At 34.5% G+C, this 24,338-nt stretch overlaps 1 protein-coding gene across 3 annotated transcripts in view; it reads left to right on the plus strand.

Moving 5' to 3' along the window:
- Positions 1–24,338, plus strand: part of LOC138322914 (polycystin family receptor for egg jelly-like) — a 65,244-nt gene that overhangs the window by 32,299 nt on the left and 8,607 nt on the right. For all 3 annotated transcript variants that reach the window (XM_069267137.1, XM_069267138.1, XM_069267139.1), the window contains 19 exons: positions 723–863; positions 1,353–1,675; positions 1,875–4,636; positions 5,165–5,446; positions 6,269–6,444; positions 6,668–6,841; positions 7,163–7,342; positions 13,363–13,490; positions 13,972–14,139; positions 14,654–14,698; positions 14,838–14,981; positions 15,533–15,641; positions 15,919–16,148; positions 17,040–17,276; positions 19,627–20,092; positions 21,224–21,423; positions 22,217–22,438; positions 22,803–22,973; positions 24,164–24,324. In XM_069267137.1, the coding sequence (XP_069123238.1) occupies positions 723–863; positions 1,353–1,675; positions 1,875–4,636; positions 5,165–5,446; positions 6,269–6,444; positions 6,668–6,841; positions 7,163–7,342; positions 13,363–13,490; positions 13,972–14,139; positions 14,654–14,698; positions 14,838–14,981; positions 15,533–15,641; positions 15,919–16,148; positions 17,040–17,276; positions 19,627–20,092; positions 21,224–21,423; positions 22,217–22,438; positions 22,803–22,973; positions 24,164–24,324 (6,319 nt within the window). The remainder of the gene's footprint in view (positions 1–722; positions 864–1,352; positions 1,676–1,874; positions 4,637–5,164; positions 5,447–6,268; positions 6,445–6,667; positions 6,842–7,162; positions 7,343–13,362; positions 13,491–13,971; positions 14,140–14,653; positions 14,699–14,837; positions 14,982–15,532; positions 15,642–15,918; positions 16,149–17,039; positions 17,277–19,626; positions 20,093–21,223; positions 21,424–22,216; positions 22,439–22,802; positions 22,974–24,163; positions 24,325–24,338) is intronic.

Consider the following 24,338-nt stretch of genomic DNA (forward strand, 5'->3'; position numbering starts at 1 on the left):
TAAAAACCGTTAAGTAATCCCAGTCTTTGTATATTTTCTATACTCGCTTTGATGTATATAACAACTTAATATTCGTTGCCTTGTGTTTATTTCCCCAGCTCTTAGTAATTAATTCCGTTAAATAAACCTCCTATTGATGCGTTGAAATTGGCTTATCTATGTTCATTTCCATTGTGTTCAATAAAAGTATGTAAATAAATGTAGAACAAAAATTATATTTTGCTGCTAACTTTTTGGAAATCCTTTCAAAAGTTCAATGTCGAAATTTAAATATGACTAAACAAAACATTTCGTATGACTTTGAGAAATGTAAGTTAATATTTTTTACCAATCCGGCTATCTTTGATTTAGTGTTATTTCTGTTAGAGCATGTACCCATTAGTGAGCAGTATCAGCAAAACAAAAAATAAAATAAAAACAAAAAAAACATGTATTGAATCTTTTTTATAAAACAAATAGAAGTGACCTGTTGAATGCATATACAGACAAACTTGTCTTAGCGAGCACATCTGTATATAAAGCCCTTTTGCTTAATACGACAACTTTCTGAGGGTCCTAAATGCTCAATCTCAGCACATTGCTCTCTGTATGTATAGACGACTTGACGATAAAGCCCACTTGGCTCTAAAGACTATTATTCCTTGGTTCCTTGGGTGCTTGACAGGTAATATTGTGTAACCATTTACAGAATTAACAATGTGCCAATGTCTCTCTCTCTTTAGCATCCAACACAACGACTACGTCAGAACCAACAACCACAATAGAATTAACAACCACGATGGAATTAACAACCACGATGGAATTAACCACGATGGAATTAACAACCACGATGGAATTAACAACCACGATTGAAGCGACAACTAGTGAGTGCACATTTAATGATATCATTTATCTCTTTTCAATATCTTAACACTACATGAAGCATATCAAAGTTTGAAAAGGAATTTCATTTGTAAAAACTAACTCATCAATTTTGTGAAAATAATAGAAACGGTAATTGCAAGTAGACACATTTTCGAGGTAAAACTTCGAATTGGTTTTTAGTCATCGACCTTAGATCAAAAACACTTCTTTCGTATTGAGAGAAGAAAATTCGTTTGCATGTGATTTCGGCCGTCGTTTCCAAGAAAGGTCACGGCCATTTATGCTTGATGTAACTAGTGGGCCAACTGCAAACCGTTCTAAAACGATAAAAAGTAATATTTCAACTTCCGTTGTTAGCTTTAAGAATCCTTCATATCTATTAGATTCTGGATAAGAAACTAATCATAAATAAAGTGTATATCGGAAGAAATTGACCATTAAGTATATTTTATAAAATGGCAGTTTTTATAAGTACAGTCTGTTTACAGTGCCACTGCCAAGTCCGGGTTTGACGGTGTCGCCGTCTGAAGTTGTATTAGAAGACGGGCTTTCGATAACGTTACATGTGAACTATTCCGACTGCACCCCGACCGCTATAGTGGCTGCGATAGTCAGTTCAAGCGGACAGGAAGTACATCTCAATGTCACAGACACGCTTGGTATGTCTAACGAGACTGCTAATCTGACTATCTATGCAAATAATTTCCCCGACCATGATGACTACAATGTCAGTGTTCAGTTGATAACTCACATCTCCAACGTTACAGCGTTCGTCCTGGTCCATTATGAGGAACGTATCTCTGGTCTCCAAGTAAGTGGCAGATTTGTTTTAATGCGTCTTCTTGACAACACAAATACAAATTATCAAATCATTTAAATATCACTATTATATCTTTTACATACTATGTTTTCTGAATTCAAAAGCAAGCAAGATATTGTCTTTTCGTTTTTGTCAAAAAATCGATAACATTTGATTGCAATGTAAATCATCGAACTATTTTCTCCTGCAGCTGACACAAACGGCGACATTCGTTGCTGTTGATACTTCAGTGACCTTCTACGCATTTGTTAACTCCGGACGCAATGCCAAACTGAAATGCTATAAGTATGAAAACGTGCCTGCAGTGAACAAAATAATCGACAAAAACAAAAATACAACATTGACAGCCAAATTTTCGAATGCTGTTGAGACAAACTTTACATGTATAGCATCCAATAGACTAGGAAGCCAAACCCAATCAGTGACCATGGTTCCTTTAGATCCAGTTGCTGGATTTTCCATTCAGAAGAACCAAGAACTCGTTGAGACATCAAAAAATGTCACATTTGAATTGCACTATGATGCATCTACCCCGCGTAATATGGGAAAGGTTTGGATGAATATTTCTTTCGGAGATGGCGGGAGTCAATTTGTTTCTTTTGACGATATGAACTTGTTTATTCCTCTACCGATTCGCCATGCCTTCGACCATCAAGGGAATCATACTACAGTATTTTTCTTGTACTCGCAGGTTAGTAACCTTACACTTCAGCAGGAGATTTTCGTTTGGAACCCACTCAACCTAACTCTAACAGCTAGTCACAGCATAGCAAGAGTGGATGAAGAAATACACTTTACACTAGGCCCTTCAAGTGTTGGTTTGGAATACGAGATTCACTATGGCGATGGCACAAAAAAAGAAAGTCCAAATGGAGCATTATACACGTTCTTCAATGCAACCAGCTGGACATATACGTATTCCCAGTCTGGACACTATTTTGTCAAAATGACAACATGGAAACCGTTCTATACAAACTATTCAAATTTTACAATAATTGTTCAACACCCAATACCTGTTCCAAATATTACATTAACGCCAGAATACGACGAAATACCCATTCCAGACGGGAAGATGACATTTATTTTAGCCATGGAATCTTACTTTCCATCCCCAACTGACGTCTTTTGTTCTTTTGATTTTGGAGAGGATAAAAAGCAATATGCTGATGAACATCAAACTACCTCTAGTGGCACAACCGTAAAATTTGAAAAACATATAACTACTCATCCCACAACCGCACAGTATGAAAGTCAAAATGTTACTAATTTCACAACCATCCAAAATGGAAATCAGAATACTACTGACATGACAACCGCCCAGAATGGAAGTCAGATTACTACTGGTATCACAACCACGCAGTATGAAGATCAGAATACCACGTATTCCACATCCACACCGTATGACAGCCCGACTACAGCTGATGTCACAACCACACAATATCAAAGTCAGACTACCGCCGCAATTACAGTGGAAACTGAACCAACAGTAATAAAATATAACGAACCAGTCGTGAAATTGGTTAATTATTCATCATCTGGACAAAAACAGATACGTATTTCTTGTTCTAATCTTGTGAGCGAGGTAACGAAAATAGCAATGGTGTCTGTAAGAGATTTCACTCTTCAAAATTTCACTATTGCAGTTCCAGAGAACGTTATGATGAATATGAGTATAGAATTCCTCCCTAAAGAAGGAGAAGAAAGAGAAGCAATCGTCTCACACGATCCAGTTGATGTTGCCTTCTCGGTGGCGCTTTTCAATTGTTCCAGGCTCCCTCCAGGCATCGATATAGCATGGGAATTCGGCACAGGAAACAACAAAAGTTGGACACGTCTTGTAGCAGGACAAATTGTCCACCGCTACGTAGAGAGGAGAGTCCATACACTATTTGTGCATCTACGCTCATCAGAGGAAATTTACATCTACGAATTTCAAATGAAAGTAGGAGTGGTTGATTTTGAATCGAGTACATATCAAGGATACCTAGAAATATCGAATGAAATACATTTTACTGCGAGTGGTCCGTCAGAACCATGTATATATGCGATTAATTTTGGTGACAACGGAGATGACCGGATTACCAATATCACAACTAACATGACAGAGTCATTTACATATAATAACATGGGTATATATTACCCTTACCTTACAGTGCAAAATGAAAATTTCTACGAGAGGCTGTATCTTCCACAAGAAATCAAAATAGATCACGAGATAACATTTATGGACATTCAATTTTCTAACGTTTCAGTATTGTTACCCCCAGGGGAAGTTGTTGTCACTGTTACCATTAGTCATACACACCCGAGTGTCAGGTGTGTCTTCGACATGGGAGACAAATTGGATACTGCGAATCGAGAAATCTCCAAGAACATTTCAGCCGACGATCCGATCAGATTTTATTTCCAATACCAAGCTTTTGGTCGTCATAATGCATTTGTTTACTGCGTTAATTTACTCGACAACGTAACCAAGTCCGAAACAATCACGGTTACCAACAAGTGTTTTTCGTACGGAGGTGAAATTGCTGGCATATTTGCATGGCAGTTCTTTAAGCCTACCAACCCGATGATTGCATCAACAGCAGATGAAATCGACTTATCAAATCGAATGTCTGTAGAGTGCTTTAGGAATAATCCCAGGTTTGATTGGAAAATAGACAATAAAACTGTGTCAACCATAGACAACAAAGGGACATTCAGATTTAATCGTGGGTCAGTGGAACCCGGCGATCACAAGGTCACTCTAAATGTGACCTTAGATAATACGTGGTGTGTGGAACACATGTACATCCGGTTTATCAGACCTAGTCCTTTTGCCTGGATCCAAGAAGGATCTGAACGAAATGCAACCCGAGGCCTTATTTCTATTGATGCTGTCACGGAGTCATACAGCATAGAACACGGCCAGGGTCACTCTGAAGGCCTTAGCTTCGTATTTCATTGCTACAGGTTAGTCAATTGCGTTTGTTTTTTCTCCGTGTACTTAGTAGCTTGTTTTATCACATGTATAATTTGTTATGCATTGCAACGGTCGTATGGCTATTTTAGTTTCGAATTTTGCTGACATTACGCTAATATGTAGGGATATATATATTCTACCCCAATGATGAGGATTTAATAAATATAGGATCTTACATCTTACATAGTGTTCATTTCATATGAGATTTCATGAAACGAGTCTAAGAAGATTTTAATTTTGCGAGCCTTGGCGAGTAAAAATTTAAAAAAAAAATGTGATTAACAATATGATACTTAAAAGATGAATGCTCGCACACAGATTTAGGCTGTATCAGACTGATTTTGAACTAAATTGACACAACAGGGATAATCAAGATAGTAAAATAAGTGTTATACGTTATACCAGATCGTTATATTTATAGATATTCTCTTTTTGTGAGTACATACACCTCAAACAGGAACCGAATACCTTAATATACACATGTATAATTAAATATCCTGATGATTCTATTTTGTTAGGTCAGCATATTCCAGTTTCAGTACCATCCGGGATGAGTTCGCAGATATAATGAAAAACACAAGTTTAGAACTTTTAACCTCAGCTAATATCACCCATAAGGAATGTGGAGAGGGCGCCTTCAAAACCACACCGGGAGGCTTAGCCACGCTGGATACTGACCTTTTGAGTAGTAGTACAGGATTCTTGATCGCCGTGGAAGTCAGTCAAAGCAACACTACCCCAAGTTACTTCTTCCAGGCAATCAGCATCAGTCCCAATGATCGTCCTGAAATCAGAATTAAGTACGTGTTCTGATTATATATCTCTTTTTTTAATTTTTGCTTATTTTTCATATGCACTGCAAAACCTGCCTTAGCAATCACCTTTGTATTAAGACTACATGTGTGATAAAACCACTGTTCTAGGATCCCAAATGACATATGTTTATTCAACCTGGCTATGAAAACCAATTTTCTTCTATCCGTTAGGTTGTCTTTATAAACAGACCTCGTAATGACTTTACCAAATTAACGTCATCCTTTAGATCCGCTTTGAACCAGTGAGAGAAATAGACCAAAGACTACAATGGAAATCAAGATCAGGGCCCGACATCATAAAACTTTCTAAAATAAATTTATTACTAAAGTCTATGTAGAATCATAGACTTGAGTAAAAAATCTATCAGAGAATAGTTCATGGTGTCGGGCCCATTTTGGTCAATGGATTAATATTTTTTTTTCAAATTCAAATATATCGTTAAATATTAGCGTGTTTTTTCTGACATGCAGAAGGTTTCATATGCTTGTTGACTGCATCTTGAACTTGAAGCTCTTTTCGTAAGAGTTTCCGTAGGTATCAACGAAAACTGATATAAAGGGAAACATATCTAGAACATGATGAAACCAGGAGGTCACTTTACTCTCCCAATAACTATCTAACATACCATGTATCATCAAATCAAAAGATACTGAACTCCTGCACACCAAACTTATTAGACACATTGATTGGTGAGATGATCACTTGATACGTCTGACTTTAGATAATGATCTCTACGAGAAAACAATCACAAAATGCATTTGCTACTTAGCATTTATTTCTATTATGATATACCCTTGCTCTTGTAGATGTGTGGTGAACTGCAAAGATAAGTTAGCCTTGCAGAGTCCGCTGAAAGTGAAAGCAGAGTGTGACTCCGGATGTGACGACATGGAAACCGTGGTTTATCAGTGGAACTTGTATAAAATCGGTCCGGATGGATCACACGAGGAACTGGATCTGTCACAAAATCAAACTAAGAAAGGTTTCGTAAGACATACGTTTATGGATAAAAAATACTTGTTATATATGTTGTCATAAATTATTTAGATTCCATAACTCTGATTACGATAACATTACAAAATTAAGACTCTATTTGTGTCTGCGCTTTTTATAATGACAAGTTTATGGCAATTATCTATTAAGGTTGTACAAATGCTATTATCAAACCATAACCTCCGTATTTAAAAATCATTATCTTTAAACAGGAATAGAACCACACATATTCGTTGTGAATGAAGGTGTGTTTGAAGAAGGTATGACATACTTGTTGGAGTTGACAGTTATCTCAGACATCAGGCCGTCACCAGGAAAGGACACCTTATTTATGACAACAAACCTCTTACCTTACAATGGTAGCTGTAGTGTCTCTCCAACGTCAGGTATGATCGCTAAATATCTTTATAAACGGTTTTCGGCTTTATCTATTAGAATTATCGGCACTTACGAAAAGGTATATATATCGTAATAACGTTATTCTCTAAGCAACCCTCACGTCATTTTCTCTGAAAATATGACGTTTCGCTTGCAAAGAATGTCTACCCGCATGGGCAACACACTGCATTTTTTACTACAGAATTAAAAAATCGCTTTTTAAAGATACCGATTGTGGGTATTAAATCTAGCGGCACATTCCATTCAATAAATGTTGACCTTTACACCAATAAGACCAACAGGAAACCAACACTTTGTTTTGTTTTCAGGGGTAGGAATCACGACAACATTTAAAGTAACATGTTCTGAATGGAAGGATGAAGGACAAAGAGGTAACAGAGACTATGTAGAGGACGCAAAGCAGCCAATTAAATACGAATATATACAGGAAGTTCCACGACTTATAAACGGAAGGACGGAAATCATACAATCGGAACTCTTCTTTGGAAGTAAACATTCTTTTTTTTTTTTTTACTATTTTGAGTGTTTGTCTTGTGGGAAAATATATACTTTTGATCAAAATAGGCAGATTACTACGCTTAGTTCATTGTACAAATCTTAAAGCAATATTTGATTACTATTAAAGATGCATCACCGTCGACAGAACATAAATTATACTCATCATTTGAACACTGTTTGGTATTTATGTCTAATTCAAACAAAAAAATAATATAAAATTATTCATTTTCCTTTCGGTGCATAATCGATCAGTATTTCATTCCATATAGCACATAGTGCCATTGGATTTTTTCGGGATGCAATTAATCATTTTGAATATTTTTATCTTGAAGTAAAACTAGAAGCTCGGTCTTTTCAATGCTGGTAATGGTTTAGTGGTAACCTAATTCGTCTGCTCTGGTTTTTGATAGAGAAAAAAACCAGCGGTAGAGCATTTTTTTTCACTTTAATAAAGGACAATATCTGTATATGCGGTTATATGCTGACCTCAGTGATATTTAAGAGGCCGTGCCAATAAGCATCAAGCTTTTGGAAAGTGAAAAAAAATAGAAATTCAAAATATATACTTTAAAGTAACCCCCTTTGGCTAAGAAACAAATTCCATAAAGAAATAAGTTGTTTGGAAGGCCATTTTACTGATTGGCATGGAAATTTGGTTGCCATGGCAACAAGGTCTCATAATTGGAGAAATGTTGAAAAAGAAGGATATTTGTATGGAAAATTCAAGCATTTATGAAAATGACATTTGTATGAAAACAATATATTTTCATATATTATATGAAGTATATTTGATTAAAAAAAATCATCAATAAACAATCCAAAATTATAGGATGGTTGCTATGGTAACAGTAAATAGCCACATCCCTGACTTCCAAATATTGACGAAAAATGTGTACTTTTTGTCGAAAAATTATGGAAAATCCGTACATTTGCCATGCAATTTATATTACTGAGGGTCATTAATGGATGTTTAAGTAATGAAAGAAAAAAAAATTGGGTAGAAAAATTAATCTGTTTTCTTATTGGATGACTGAAATTAGGTCATTTTTACACATTTTTACTAGAAAAATAGGGTCATTTCTGTTTGTTATTCTTTCAATGTTGTATTTGTTTCATTCAAAAAATAAATATCACTGCTGGAAGCTTATTGAGTATGCTTAAAAATAATTAATTATATAAAAAGTGAAATTTTAGGACCATTTGTCATTGAAAATGTCCCTATCAACATTATGTTTTCCTTAGCAACAGCTTATTATTGCTTATATTTCTACTGCCTCCTCTTTCAAATAGAAATAATTATATTGTCACTATAATATGTGAACTGTGACATTACTTGACACCAAAAATACAGTTAATTCCTTTCACCAAACCATATAATATATACTGTATGTAAATGGATTTGAGGGAAAAGGCAGATATAGAGACAAAACTGCATCAATAGAAATTCTTTTGTCAACTTTTATTCAGCTATATAAATAAAAAAGTCATCACACTATAAACATATGCCCTCATCAGTCATCAGTCATCATACTGTAAACTTGTGCCCTCATCAGTCATCACACAATAAACTTATGCCCTCATCTGTCATCACACTGTAAACTTATGTCCTCATCAATCTTCACACTATAAACTTATGCCCTCATCAGTCATCAAACTGTAAACTTATGCCCTCATCAATCATCACACTGTAAACTTATGCCCTCATCAGTCATCACAATGTAAACTTATGCTCTCATCAATCATCACCCTGTGCCCTAAGCAATCATCAGATAGTGTTTCCCACAGCCCCGATTAGCATGGCGCAGCGCCGTGCCCTTTTTACCTGACGCCATGCCCCTATGACCTAACGCCGTGCCCTGTTTGTCCCCAGTACACTTCTACTAAACTACCAAAATACCAGGTAGTGGCTTGATAATGAAGTAAACAAAAGAAGTGTGACCACTCCCTGACCCCCTGACCAACACCCCAGTGGCCCTAATTAGCAGCCTTGGGCTATTTCCACCTTGGCTTGTGGTGTCACTTTCAGGTCTGTGTATTACGTAAGCTGAAGTCAAGCAGCCGATCGGCAGCCTAGAAAACAATCAGCTGGCCTTTCAATAAGTTTTATGACTACAGTTAGTGAGCATTACTTCAAAAACAAATACTGCTTACAACTGTAAATGATTTACTCACGTTTTTAATGTTTAATAGGCCTATCTATATCGGATGGATGTCACAAGATTTGCAATCGTAATGGCCGCCATTTTGGGTGTATTGTAATAGTAGATCCGGAGGTATTGAATTTCAGGATTTTACTAATATTCACGTTTTTAAAAATGAAAACGGTATTATTTTTTTTAGAATTTCAGTGTGAATTTATTTTTAGAAAAGATATTTTAATAATAATAAAATTATTAATAGCAAAGTAATTAAAATAAATCAAATTAAAAAGAAATCAACTTTTTTCTCTATCAGATTAATTTGAAATATTTTGCATACTACTCTAACACTTATCTGTATTTTCTTAATTTAGTGCTTGAAAATTTAGAACATTATTTTAATTAATTGTCCATTATTATGAAACATGTTATCTTATTCAAATCAATACAGTATTTTTGATATTTAAATAAAGATATATATTAAAATAAAGGTAATTGGATTGAAATAAAGGAATACATTTTGAATTTTCGCATTCTTTTAATTAATATAAATGAAATTTAGATCTTTCTTGTGAATCAATTATAGTCATGATCATATGATCTGCAGATTACAATTTTCAAAATCATTTTTTTCACTCAGAATAATTAAATAATGTCCTGATATTACTTAGCAACTCAGAGAGTTTAAAGCATTTAAATGATATTAAGTTGAACCAGAATTAAATAAACAACAAGACAGTTTTAAAGAATTTTCCTTGTATTGGAAGTTGTCGATATAACCTTTGTGCCCCTCTGATGGTTATTTATCGCGGTCAAGGTGCCCTTTTCAAAATCCAGCACCATGCCCTTTTTTTTCCTGTGGGAAACACTATCAGACTATAATTTGATGCCCTCATCATTACTGAGACATCAGTCATCAGAGTGTAAATGTATGCCCTCATCACACTATAGCTTTTGCTTCTCATCAGTCATAATTACTTGACTGTAAACATACACTTATTACATCATTCATCACACTATAAACTTTTATGCCATCATTCAACATACCCTCACCAGACTGAAATATCTTTATTAAACATCCTTTCACAACCTTTGATGTCCTCATTAAAAAAATCAACTAATGGCTTATAAACAGATCTCTGTAGACTCATTTTGTGAATGTATCTGTTCCAAACTGAAATTAAAACCAACACACTTTAAGCTAATTAATTTATCTCAATTAATAAGCATCACTTTGGTCTTTTGATATCATACACTTCACCAAACTGTGATGGTCAGTTCACAACTAAGAGTCTGCATAGTGGTTAAGATGTCCCGACATATTACCACAAGCCCTCCACCTCTTGGATCCGGGTTTGAATTCCATGTGGGGCAGTTGCCAGGTACTGACTGCTGGTTGGTGGTTTTCTCCGGGTAGGCCGGGTTTCCTCCACCAACAAACCTTGCACGTCCTTACATGACTCTGGCTATTAAAAGGACGTTAAACTAATATTAAGAGTATCCAGCTTCATATCAATTGCTTGGTGAAAGTAGAGTGATAAAATGTCTGCTAGACAGAACTCCATGTATTTTAAGTATAGAACAAGCGCCTTCGATGGTATGTACAATTACTATGGGTCTCGCACTGGTATTTTGTGGAACTTTCTTAACTTGGTACACATTGACAATTGGTCCATCAGCAATACCTGATCCACTGAGTCTTTTAATGCAGATGTCATTCTAGAAGTAAAAATAGAAAAAAAAATATTTAAAATTTACTACTAATTGATTTCTAAAACAGAATGTATGTTTGCAAAATTAAATGATACAGATAATATTGCCATAGGCAACACAAGTTTCAGAGTCAACATTTTAACAAATTAAGCTTAATAGAATCAGAATTAGAGACAGAAAAGTTTGTACGGATGGTCAGAGGGACACTACATTAAAAACACACACACATATATGTACACGTTTGTGTATGTTTTATGGTGGAACAATTAAATGATATGAATTGCAGTAAAACATCCGATGATTCGATTCATCCGTGTTTTACTGTTCAAGAAACATTGACACTTAAGTTATACAGACTGTACCGACTGTTTCCAGGTTGGTGTTTTACACACATATTGGTTTAAGCACTGGGGTGTCAGTCTTTTGTATCGTTATCTTAAATACTTAAAATGTCACAATATGAAATATTCTTGTTAAGAGAACAATCAGTAACCTATATTACTAGTATTAGAGTACTTGAAATCATTTCTGTTTTGTCTGACTATACATAAAATAATTTTATATACCGGTATGTAAATGTTTCTACATAATACATAATATAGTTCATTTATATAGAGTCTACATAAGAAATAATTCCTGTACTACTAACGAATAACAGTAATAAATAGCTGTACAGCACTTAAAGGACGTACAGAAACTAAAACAGAAAAGGAATATCCAACAATCATTCATTCAAGATATTAATAATTTAATAAGTTACTAACACTTACTAAATATTGCATGTTTTTTTATTTTTATTTTTCATGTATATTTATAATAACTTATACACCTAGATTATTCTAGATATTATTAAATAGTCAGTTTCTTCAAAATTTTTATCAATTTATCTTTACCATATGGTCGTGATCGATATCAGTGATGGATCCAGAAGGGTTGAAAAAGTTTTGACAACCATGCGACCGCCCCCTCCACCCACCCCCACCCCCACCCCCGCCAGACTTGTCTTTGATTCTGCCACTGGTTAATGTACTCTCATCAAACTATATATAGCTATAAGTTTATGTTATGAAAATAAGTATTTCAATTAAGTACAACATACAACTGTTAGGTCTACTAACAAGAATGGCACCAGCAATAGAATAGAATATATGAAGTGATTTTTGTTGGAATTCATTCAATTTCTGTCTCATTAAAACATTTGCATAATAAAAAAGTACCAAAAGTAATTCTGTCACTTCTTCTCCATTCCTCCACAAATATTAAGGCCAAAAACATAGTTAACAGCAAATTTATGCAGGCTTGAAAACATGCTGTTCTGTAAATAGATCGCCTTTTGTTGTTTCATGAATGGAGAGTTCCAGTTTTATTATTGATTATTTTTAACCAATTAATGCTTATTGTTTTAGTATAAATAACATTATCAAGCAATGTATGGATTTTGAGAAATTTTTCATTACTTTTAGCAACATTTCAACATATTTTAACTAATATTTTGGGGGTTTCCGGCCTCTTGGATCTTAAGAAAATTATGAAAACATATTTTTTGTTAATTTTTCACACGCCTATAAGGATTTAATCAATTTAAAATGTTGTGCATTATGAAACATGGCATAAATTTTAAGAAATTTCGTTATTTTTAGATTAATGCATTTTTTCACATACATAATTGTATATACCCCCGGTTGCCATGGATACACAAAATATTTTTTCATATCAACCAACTTTTTATGATTAGTTCTTTATATATAACAAATAAACAAACAATCATCAACTTCTGTGATTTTCACACTTTCCACTAATATAGTGTACGAAGCTCGATGCTTATTGGCACGGTCTCTTAATGTATAAAAATGAAAGATATGTGCATTGGTCATTTTATAATGTATACAGTCATCATTGTTGTGTATATTAGCTAATGCTTTTAAGTTATCGTGTGACCGAATTTGTTTTAAACCAGAAGCCCAAGATTTATTATTAATTTGCCAACCTACTGACCGATGTAGTTTGATAAGAACGGAAGACTTGCACGAGTATTTGGGGACAAAGTGAAAGACATAACGGATAACTGTGGAAAGATGTGACAGGTCAAGGTCCTTTACCAAAAGTTGTCCTTGAATAGCTATCCGATACACGGGAACTGATTCAGGGGTTTTTTTCAGGCGAAAATTCAGCAACCCAGCTTAGACTTCAAGTGGGCGACGAAGCTTTCGATTACAACGTCACTGTTCTTGTGAAGGTGAAGGACATGTACGGGGATGTGACGGAAAACAGGGAGGTCCAGCTACAGGTAATTAATGTTACAACGAATAGAGAATATAACTACTGCTTCTGGAAATAAAAATACAGACAATATATAGATTATTCAAATGAAAACGTCAACTTCGATTATATATATCTTTAAAGTTCCGTGTGAGAGATACTGAAAGAAGTATGTTGGAGATCATTGGCATATGAAAGTTAGACAATAATACGGAGACGTGCATAAAACACTTTCAAATCTGTAAAAGCATTCATTTTAGTATAAATGAAACAGATTATATTAGAGAAGAGAGGTTATTATCATTAAAAAGGCTTTTCCAACGATTTCTTTAAAATCTTATTTTTATTTGGCGACATAGTTGAGCACTTGTCAGATGTCACGTTAAGAATTGTTTAAGTAAAAGTTTGCCTGATTTGTTACATTTGTTTCTAAAATTTGTTCCTCAATCGCAGATAACTTGTTAGATATCACTTTCCATACCAACATATTCTGTTTGTGCCGTCATCAGGTATACCGGAACCAGTCTTTCGTACCAAACGATGAGAGCGACATCACTTCCTTACATGCATTATTCGACACGTTTGACTCTATTTTCTATCCACTGGAAGGTGGTGGAAACAAGATGGCGTTGGTGCAGTTCGTAGGATCGATGACTTCTATACTTTCCAGTATAAATGTGCGTAGATTATTCATATGAAATTTTATGTTTTTCGAAAAGGTATGATTCGAAATTCATTTCAGGAATATCAAGATCATTTATCAATAAATCTAACTTGATTTATTAGCTATTATCCCTATAATTGAACGACTGCATAACAAAGTGAAAACCGACAATTACACTGATATCCTTCCTTATAAGTCATATCTTTTGTTTACAACATGTCAAAGAGTAGAGACCTGATTACAAACGCTTTGTTATATATTTTTCATAGTTCCAATGACATCCTCAAATTTTAACTTGTGTTTATACACATCCCACAGATTTGGTTAGACTGGTATAACACCACGCGCTCTGTTACGTATACGGCATTTGTATACTACAGAGTTATTTGCCCTTGCGGGTAGATATCGATTTTTACCTCATAGTTTTGTAAGTGAAACGCCATAATTTTACATAGCCAATGTAAACTTATTGTTTATTTACTGTACTTCCAATGCAAGGTACATTAAATTACAATTCTTCTCACCAGGTATCGACCAATGGAACCAGCAAGTTTGGACAAGAAATGATGACGGTAATATTGTTTCTTATGAGTCATTTGATTTCTTTCTCAATAGCCAGCAATCACAAACAGAAAATCTTTAAATCTTCTGTTTCATTTTCTTTTAATTTGACATAATTTTTTACGAGAGTTGTTTCTAATTTTCCTGCAGAAAAACTTTCAGTTGATGCGAACACTAAGAGGCGCTGTATCGTTGGAATCAAGCGAAGCTTTAAATTCGGTCGACACAAACAATGTCATGCAGAAAGCAAAGGCCTGTTTAGAAAATTTGAACATCGTGAACGATTCTGCTCTGGTAAGTTACTCATTATCATTACCAGGTATGTAATTACTGTTTTCAATATATGAAGATCAAATAGTAATGGAATTAATGTTCAAAGCAGTATATTTTAGGGTAAACTAATATTTCTCCCATACTTCACAGGGATATTCCGCGGTTGTTAGGGAAAAGATATCTCTATCTTACACAGGCTGGTATAAGACAGCTCACACGCGCTAGACAATAACGTGACGTCATCAATACATGCGGCGTAACTGATTGTAGATGACGTCATCAATTTTTACTCATTACGACGTTCCTGTTAATGGCGCTATCACAAAGCTGGAAACTAAGTGGACTTTCATCACTTTTTCTGCTACGTATAGGAGAAAAAGAATCAAACATGGGTCTGTGAAGTAGACAGGGATATCTCAACCCTCATGAAAGATTTTGGCTGTCAATCCTTGGCAAGCCTCGGGTTGACCGGTCAATATCTTTCACTCGGCTTGAGATATCCCTGTCCATTTTACAGACCCATGTAAGATTCTATTAATCTTAATGAACTTCAATTTTACTCGAATTGGCAGGACATTGGAGTGGAAACTTCTCTTCATCTTCTTAATAATTTAGCGAATTTGCCACTGATGAGACCGTTTCCTGTTGAAAATTGGCAAAGTATTCTCGATGGAACAGAAGGTATAATCGTAATGTGCAGTTTTATACTACTGATTGATAATTTAAAATAATTATTGAGATTCAACTTCTTGCTTTAATACGACAATCGAGTGGAAATTTTTATTACACTTTAATACATTTTAATTAATGCAAACATTTGGATAAAAACAGTTACTTCTAATTGATCTCATTTTGTATCTTTTTGCTACACATTAACAGAATATACATATTTACCTCAAACATTAACATATTCTGCTTTACTGCTTCAAATACTCGATTTTTCTCTTATTTCAACTAGGCGCGTTTGATATTGTGGATAAAGCACTTGGTGAACTTGTTCCCGATAAGTTAAGCGTGGTGGAGCCGATCACTTACGAAAGGTTTGCTCAGGAATACGACCTGTTATATCCCATCAACGGTACTCTGACAAGTGAGGAGGAGGCCGAAAGACAAGGGGAGATAATGAAGGCTTATGATGAACACCTCAGCTTACAACGAGATGCCAATACACGAGTCGCTTCAGGACAGGTGACGGGGGTTTATATAGATATATCTTTGGTATCGTATGTTTTCTTTCAGGATTAAATAAAAGTTACTGTATAAAGATAAATTGTGCTAAAACAGTGTATTCAGTATAGTTATCAAATAGTCACAGAAAACCAGACAATAAAAAATTTACTTGTATACTTTTAATTGGAAAAAATGGTCATGGCTTCACAGACAAATACCCTCATGAGCTCTGGGAACAGAAGCCCATGAATATGGGTAATATTAATAACAAACCAAATTTATTCTGGAAGCTAGGCACTCACGAAAATGATCAAACACTTGTTTATAAATCAGATAAGTCCAAAATCTGTTGGAAGCATTTCCGGTTCATAAAATATTCCACCAAGTCCGTAATGAGCAGGGAAGCCATGACGGTTAGTGGATTCAGGAGACTGCCACACTAAAACAGTAAAGAAAAACAACAGCAGTATTTGGATATAAAACACAGGGAGGGAGCGAGGGTATAAAGTTTTATACTCCCTGAATATACTTTCACCTGGTCTGTCCGTCTGAGCAGAGAAAATGGAGCGTTTCATAAAGGGGAACTAATTCTCTTAACCAAAGCTTGAGCCTACTAATTAAAGAGCCGGAAAACATTCGGTTTACATTTGATTATCCAATTTAATCTGTAATTCGATTAAATTCATTTATAATGATTTTCCTTATTCCATTACCTGTGACAAATCTTAGGTAATCCTTTGGTTAAGGGTATGAGGTAATGAAAGCGAAACTCTGTGAATGTTCTTTTTCACCAATGGATATTTATAGGCGCTCACAGAGTTGATTAGACAGACGATATTTAAACTCAACACTAGAAACTGCGTAAAACGCACTATATAGATTTTGTCAAGTACGATTGCTTTTTTGTAGGTCAACACGACCGCCTATAACATGATGGAAGCACTGCGAAAGGCACTGGATATAATAGGAAATACCGTGTTATTTGGTGAACCAGAAAATGTCATAGAAAGAAATAATGTTGTTATGACGTTGGAGAAAACTACATTACAAAATCTCGCCAACCAAACACACAATAAAACGGCCTTTCGTTTGGACCTTACTAACATCACCAACAATCTGAATACGTCGGAAGAATTACATGTTCAGGTAAAATGTTTGTATTGTATGAAAAACCACTCTGCTTTAAAGACCCCTTTTTCTGTATTTGTATCTTTAATGAAGTGGAGTTTCATTGTAATATCAAATGTTAGAAAATGATGGTCTGTTGAAAAATTTCCGAATTGAAGAATAATTGCGAAATTTGTAAATTGCTTGTCAAGGAAAATGCTACTGTCAACCAACCTTCTTTCGTGGTTACATAATTTCGCGATTTCTGTTTCAAAACATTTTTCGCGGAGATTAAGTTTCGCGGATTCAAATGGAATGGAAATTTATTTGAATTTAATTGTGCTAGAGCTGTTGAAGATATCAATGCGCAGAGATAAACTTAAGCGAATTTACCGCGAAAATAAATCGCAAGTGAAAAATTGGTTTACAGAATATTAATTGTTTCTGATGATAATCCACTTCATCAATAGGCTGGGTTAGTTACAAGGCTTTTTTCTAATGATAATTCACTTTATCAATAGGCTGGGCTAGTTACAGGGCTTGTTTCTGATGATAGATGATAATTCACTTCATCAATAGGCTGGGCTAGTTACAAGGCCTGTTTCTGATGATAATTCACTTCATCAATAGGCTGTGCTAGTTACAGGGCTTGTTTCTGATGATAATTCACTTCATCAATAGGCTGTGCTAGTTACAGGGCTTGTTTCTGATGATAATTCACTTCATCAATAGGCTGGACTAGTTACAAGGCTTGTTTCTAATGAAAATTCACTTCATCAATAGGCTGGGCTAGTTACACAAAGTTTATTTCTGATAATTATCCACTTCATCAATATGCTGGGTTAGTTACAAGGCTTGTTTCTAATGATAATTTACTTCATCAATAGGCTGGGCTAGTTACAATACTTGTTTCTAATGAAAATTCACTTCATCAATAGGCTGGGCTAGTTACACAAGGTTTATTTCTAATAATTATCCACTTCATCAGTATGCTGGGTTAGTTACAAGGCTTGTTTCTAATGATAATTTACTTCATCAATAGGCTGGGCTAGTTACAAGGGGTTTATTTCTGATAATAATACACTTCATCAATAGGCTGTGCTAGTTACAGGGGTTGTTTCTGATGATAATTCACTTCATCAATAGGCTGGGCTAGTTACAGGGCTTGTTTCTGATGACAATTCACTTCATCAATAGGCTGGACTAGTTACACAAGGTTTATTTCTGATAATAATCCACTTCATCAATATGCTGGGTTAGTTACAAGGATCTGTCATTTTTAAACGAAGTAGCAGCAAGCATTTACGTAGTTAGTATTTCATATTTGATTTATTTTCTCATGATTTGCTTCTTTACGTCCTATTGTTATGTAAAAATGCGTCAGATTCGGTAGAAATACTACTAACTTAACTTCAATAAAACTACCCTGTGGTGGTTTTGAAATAGAAAGTGGAGGAGTGCAAGTGATGTTAAAACATCTTTTTTATCTCTCTTTTACCTTTTTCACAACTCCAAAGTAATATTTTTAAGTTGTCAAACACACAGCTTAGGCACGTTAAGAATCTTACCACAAGGGTCGAAATTCCCTTTTCTCTTACCCCGGGCAGGGATATCCGCAATTTTACTTGTTTGAGATTTTTCATATTTCACCCTAGGGACAGACAGTAATTGGGTAAGAGAAACCGAATCATTCACCCTCTTTCGAGTGAAACAGGAGATCTCAATCCTCGGCATAAGATTCTTGCTTGATAACTAAAGAATCTTTCCCCTCAGCTTGAGATTATCCTGTGTCACCCCAAAGGGAGTGAACGATTTCTATAATTCACTTCATCAATAAAAATCAATAAAGTGAATTATCACTTGCTTCTTAATACCTATTTTTAGTAAACCCAGCACTTTTTGTTCTTTTATCGTCTTAATAAACTATCGTTAATTAATCAAACAAAATCAATTTTAATACATGCTATAACAGCATATATTCTGTCAATTTTTATTCTTTTGTCATATTGGCATATATGTATATTAGACACTAATTCTTTAAGATGTGTTTTTATTTTTCCATATATTTATGAACCATGAGCTTTATGAGTGCCTTTTTAATTTTTACTATTTTCTGTGATAATCTGACTGTGATATCCATTATAATAATACATGCAACGCTGTAATATGTATGGTCTATGATATATTCCATGTTGTAAATATTGTATATTTTTATGTCGACCACTTGGAAGACGAGTCTGTGACTCAAAGTGTTATCGACTCTAAATAAAGTATATTATTATTATTATTATTATAACGATTCTATAATTATTATCCTCAATCATGGGGATAAGATAATCTTGTGGTGTGTTTCTGAAAAGAAAACTAATCTGCATGTGATTTGCTTTAGACTGCTGTGTTCCACAAGATTCCCCAGTATCATGGTAAAGGGGCAGGACAATTGACATCAAAAGGAATATTGGTGGATATCAAATATCCTAACAGCTCTCGTGCAAACATCAGCATGGACATTGAAATACCCAATCAAGGCGCTGCTTACTCTCAGAGATACCAGCCTTTTTACTCCACAGAGGACCCAGAACAGTTGCTCTATTTCACATTTAACATGCAGAGTGAAAACGATGCCATTTTGTTCTACATCCGACCAGATGACTTCAATCCGTTTGATTATACCTCATTTAGCCTATATGATGTTTACCTGCAGTTAAGTAATTTGCCAACAACTGCAGCATTTGACTGGACATATAGTATGACTATCAGGGATTGGGTTAACGAAGACTACGGCTTTAAAATTTTCGTTCCACAAAACACGCTTGGTACGGGGAAGGCCTATTTGGCACTGAAGCCTATCGATGGTAAGTGATTTGATTGATATTTTCATTGCACGAATGTAATATACCTTAACTATATTTAGTCTTAACGTGCTATGAGGGAGAGTGTTATCCCGTGTATATATATAATATATACATATGTAGTTATATGTTTGTGTATAGCATCATTGAAATTTCCGCGGTTTAAAACTCGACATAATAAAACTATCAGGCAATTTGCTAATCACAATTTGATTAGAAAATGATAACCCTGAAGGACTACACGCACTGAAATAGTATATGACGCTATCAATGCATGAGAGGTTACTATGGAATTCTTGTATAATGTCAATAACGTCATCGATTTGGACGCAGGCTAGCACGGGATTGTGAATATTTGAAAACAAATCTTTTGAATGGATATTTTTAATTTGTAGTTTGAAGTATAGAAGAAAAATAAATGTGAACAATTTCGACTTGCTAGTATTCAAAAGCTTCTAACCGGGTTGGGATACCCTTACGGACCAAATGAAAAGTATATAACGTGACGCTACCCAAATTGGAACACTCTTTGAAGATTATTATCAAAAATTTCTAACGTGTGCTTGAATCCAGATTTTTCTCTTAACTTTCTACAAATAGGTGCCTTCAGTTTTAATTTTATGATTTGTTTCCTTGTCAACAGTGCATATATTTTGAAATAAAGTGCTCTGAAGCAAGTCCGGTGTTTCAGCATGTTCGCGTACCCAAAATGGAACACCTGCTTGATATGATTTCATAAAAAAATGTCTAGACATTAGAAAAAATGTTAATTCATTTCAGGAAACTTCGAACATTTTTTAGTTTATTTCAGGCACATATCTGTCATAAATATCCCATAAAGCAATTGTTTTCTTGTTTTGAAATATATGGTGTTTTTAGGGTTGTCGCACCACATCGTTTCCTGGATGTTTTCACGATTTCGTTATTTTCATGTTTATATAGAGATAATAAGTGTTAGAAAAGAAAATGCCATTTAAAAATTACCACAGTTACCATTTACCACCTTACATATTTTCAGTAGAGTTATTGTTATTTTAGATTGTTTACTGAGAATTCTGTATCACATATTTTAAAAGTGTTTTATTTTGGGTAGCGTTCCAAATTCGGTAGCCTCACGTTAAATCTTTATTACAGCGCCATCGGTTCCCGAAACAAGTAACAGAATGCGGAGACGTCGATCAGCAGACGTAAATCAAACGTCAACCAATCACACTTCAGTATCTAATTCGTCAGTGTTCGAATCTGCTGACGCCAATTTTACCATGATTATTGTAACTACTGGTTGCCGCACTTGGGACGAAAGTAAACAGACCTGGACTTCCACTACCTGTTCTGTAAGTCTTGCCTACCAAATCAACATTTATATATTACACTTTTAAATGCCATGGTCTATAGTTTCGCATTAATACATTTATAGAAACATTATGCTTATTATACAATCTTGTTGCTTGTTACATTAAGCTACTTGCTAATCAATATACAGTAAAAGTCGTTTGAAAAGACTTCAGAATTCAATTCGTTATATTGTTCGTTGTATAGCGATTTGATTTGAAATCATCAAACATTTTTATTTGGTTATACTTTACTTCGGTCCCCAAAATGGCTGTAGTAAAAATAATAATATAAGTTATCAGCTTGTTAGAAACTATACTGTATACTGTATGCACAAATAATATTGTGATCACAGGCAAACAGTTAAAAAAACACATTTTTTTTAAACGTCCAGATAAATTTCTTTCATTTTTCTATGTTTCGTTAAATTCGGGGTTTACAGTACATATATAGAACGCTGGGCTCTAAACTTTAAACACTAATGTATGACAAAATGGAAGAACAACCACAAGGTAGATAATTTTAGTCTATTGAGTAGTTTTGCAGCTTCCAACAGACTAGCCAGTGGGTTTGCGTTTTCGACAAATTGAGCAGAGCTAGTAGATTTATCTGAGACACAGAGCTCTATCTACAGCGAGATATGTAAAGAAATCCCTGTTGCCATACACCATGGACATATCCATCCACATACCGTTGAAATGCATATTTCTTGTTATTTTTAATATCCCATAATTAATAATTATGAGTAAATTCATATTCCTTTTGCTGTAATTGTGAACTTTTTCCAACATGAAGGTTTTGCCCTATTCCACCCTGAATGAGACCTTCTGCAGCTGTCCAGGAGCCGTCGGGAATATATTTGCTACCACATTCGCCAATAGCATTAACTTCCAAACGGTTTGGTCGAAGTTTGATGCCAGTAATGCTGCTGTGTATGGTACGCTTATAGGAATACTGGTGCTCTTTGTGATAACTTGTGTTTGGGTCAGGAGGAAAGACAAACAAGATCTTAAAAGGGTATGTTTCTTATTTAGAATGTATCTTGTCATTTTTGCGTCAAAAGAACTTTTCGCGATGAATTTATGTTTTGCCAGAAAACAGTTATGATTTATGTAGTTGTTTAGCATATTCCTATGTTCTATAGCCAACGTTTAAATTTTCTGTTTTTCTCGAGACAAAAAATATTATAGAAAAGATTTTTAATTTATGATAAAATTATAATAACATTAATGATATGTTCAACGGTAAAACTGGTAATGAAATTGCCATGAAAAATTCAAAATAAAAAATACAAAAACAAGTCGCTGTGAAAACAAATCTTTTTATTTACAATATACCTGATTATGTATTGTTTAATATGTTCATGCTAATCTTTGTGCAGTGGAAAACCCTGTTCCTGTGTGATAGTGACAGTAGTGACAAATACTTCTACTTGTTAACCGTACACACGGCCATGACCCGGGGATCAGGAACTACATCTAACGTGAACTTCGTCGTTGGTAGCGAAGACAAGGACTCGGGTGTTAGAGTCCTGAGTAACGGAGACAAAATAGTAAGCATCTGATGACATCAAAGGTTATGTCATAGTCGTTAGAATCGAGAGATGTTTTATATAGATAAAAGGTGTGCGAGTCGATTACCCGTATAAAATATAAATGACAATTATACATACAAAGACATATCCGTTTTGTAAGCAATTAAATGCTTCTGATATATTTTGTGAAAGAAGCAAAGAGTAGAACTTAGATGCAAATAAAGTGTTCGATAGTTGCGTAAGAGAATGTGTAAATTTGTGTATGAATTGTATGTATTTTTTTTTAATTTATGATTTTGAATTTAATTGAAGAACTGATTCGTAAAACATTTTTTGTGACAGGGGCCGATACCTCCTATTTGAAATTAGCATTTTTTTCTAAATGAAAATAAACTCACTGAAAATATTATTTTGCAATATATGTCATATTATGAGTAAAGCATGCGATTTAATTTGTATGAATTTTATTCATTTCAGAATATTTTATTGTCTGATGTTAAAGACAATCGGATTTGGGCAACAGGCAACATGCCTATCCACGCCCTTTCCTTACATATTAACAGTACATACAAATCATGCATAAATAATCTCAATTGCTATTTGTATCTAATGATGATGATATCCTAAAACATCAAGCTACATATTGATAAACATCATATAGAAAATGTCTCCTAGTTTATATCATTACAATTAGAAAAATGAAGTAATTTTACAAGACATTTAACGAATTCAACGAAATTTATTCAACAAAATTCAGCGAAATCTATTGGTTTCCCTGACAAAGCACTGAACTTTATCCAATATAGCTTTATTTATGTTAATATCGTGTTTTTCAGAGCCATGTAAAATGCTTGCGTTGACAGTGGTATATCATTGTCATGTTCCAAGATAGAGTTAAAAAGGAGCCGTCTAGGGTTGACGTATAAAGGACAGTATAGAAAATAGTGTTCACAATCTTCGTTTTTGAAATCCACACAGGCAGGCTGGACTGTCACTGAGATGAGAATTAAAGAGATCAGTATTAAGGTTACCAGCAAAATTTCTCAACTGACATAATAAAATATTTGACATACGATCACCATTATATTTGAAAATATCGGAACATTGAGCTCTATTATCAAAGATATATGTATTTATAAATTTTATTGCTTCATTACTATTCGTGTAATTTTTGAAATCAATAAATACCCATTTTTAATTGGTTGCAGGGTTTCCCTACGAGCAGCGTGCGCACGTTTGTAATGGGAACCTTTGAATCCCTTGGTAACCCTCAATATCTGAGAATATGGCACGACAACTCTGGGAAAGGAAACAACGCTTCATGGAACCTCCATAAAGTTACAATAGACGATCTTCACATCAACAAACGGTATAATTGAAAAA

This window comes from Argopecten irradians, chromosome 5, assembly GCF_041381155.1.
Source record: "Argopecten irradians isolate NY chromosome 5, Ai_NY, whole genome shotgun sequence".
Classification (NCBI taxonomy): Eukaryota; Metazoa; Mollusca; class Bivalvia; order Pectinida; family Pectinidae; genus Argopecten; species Argopecten irradians.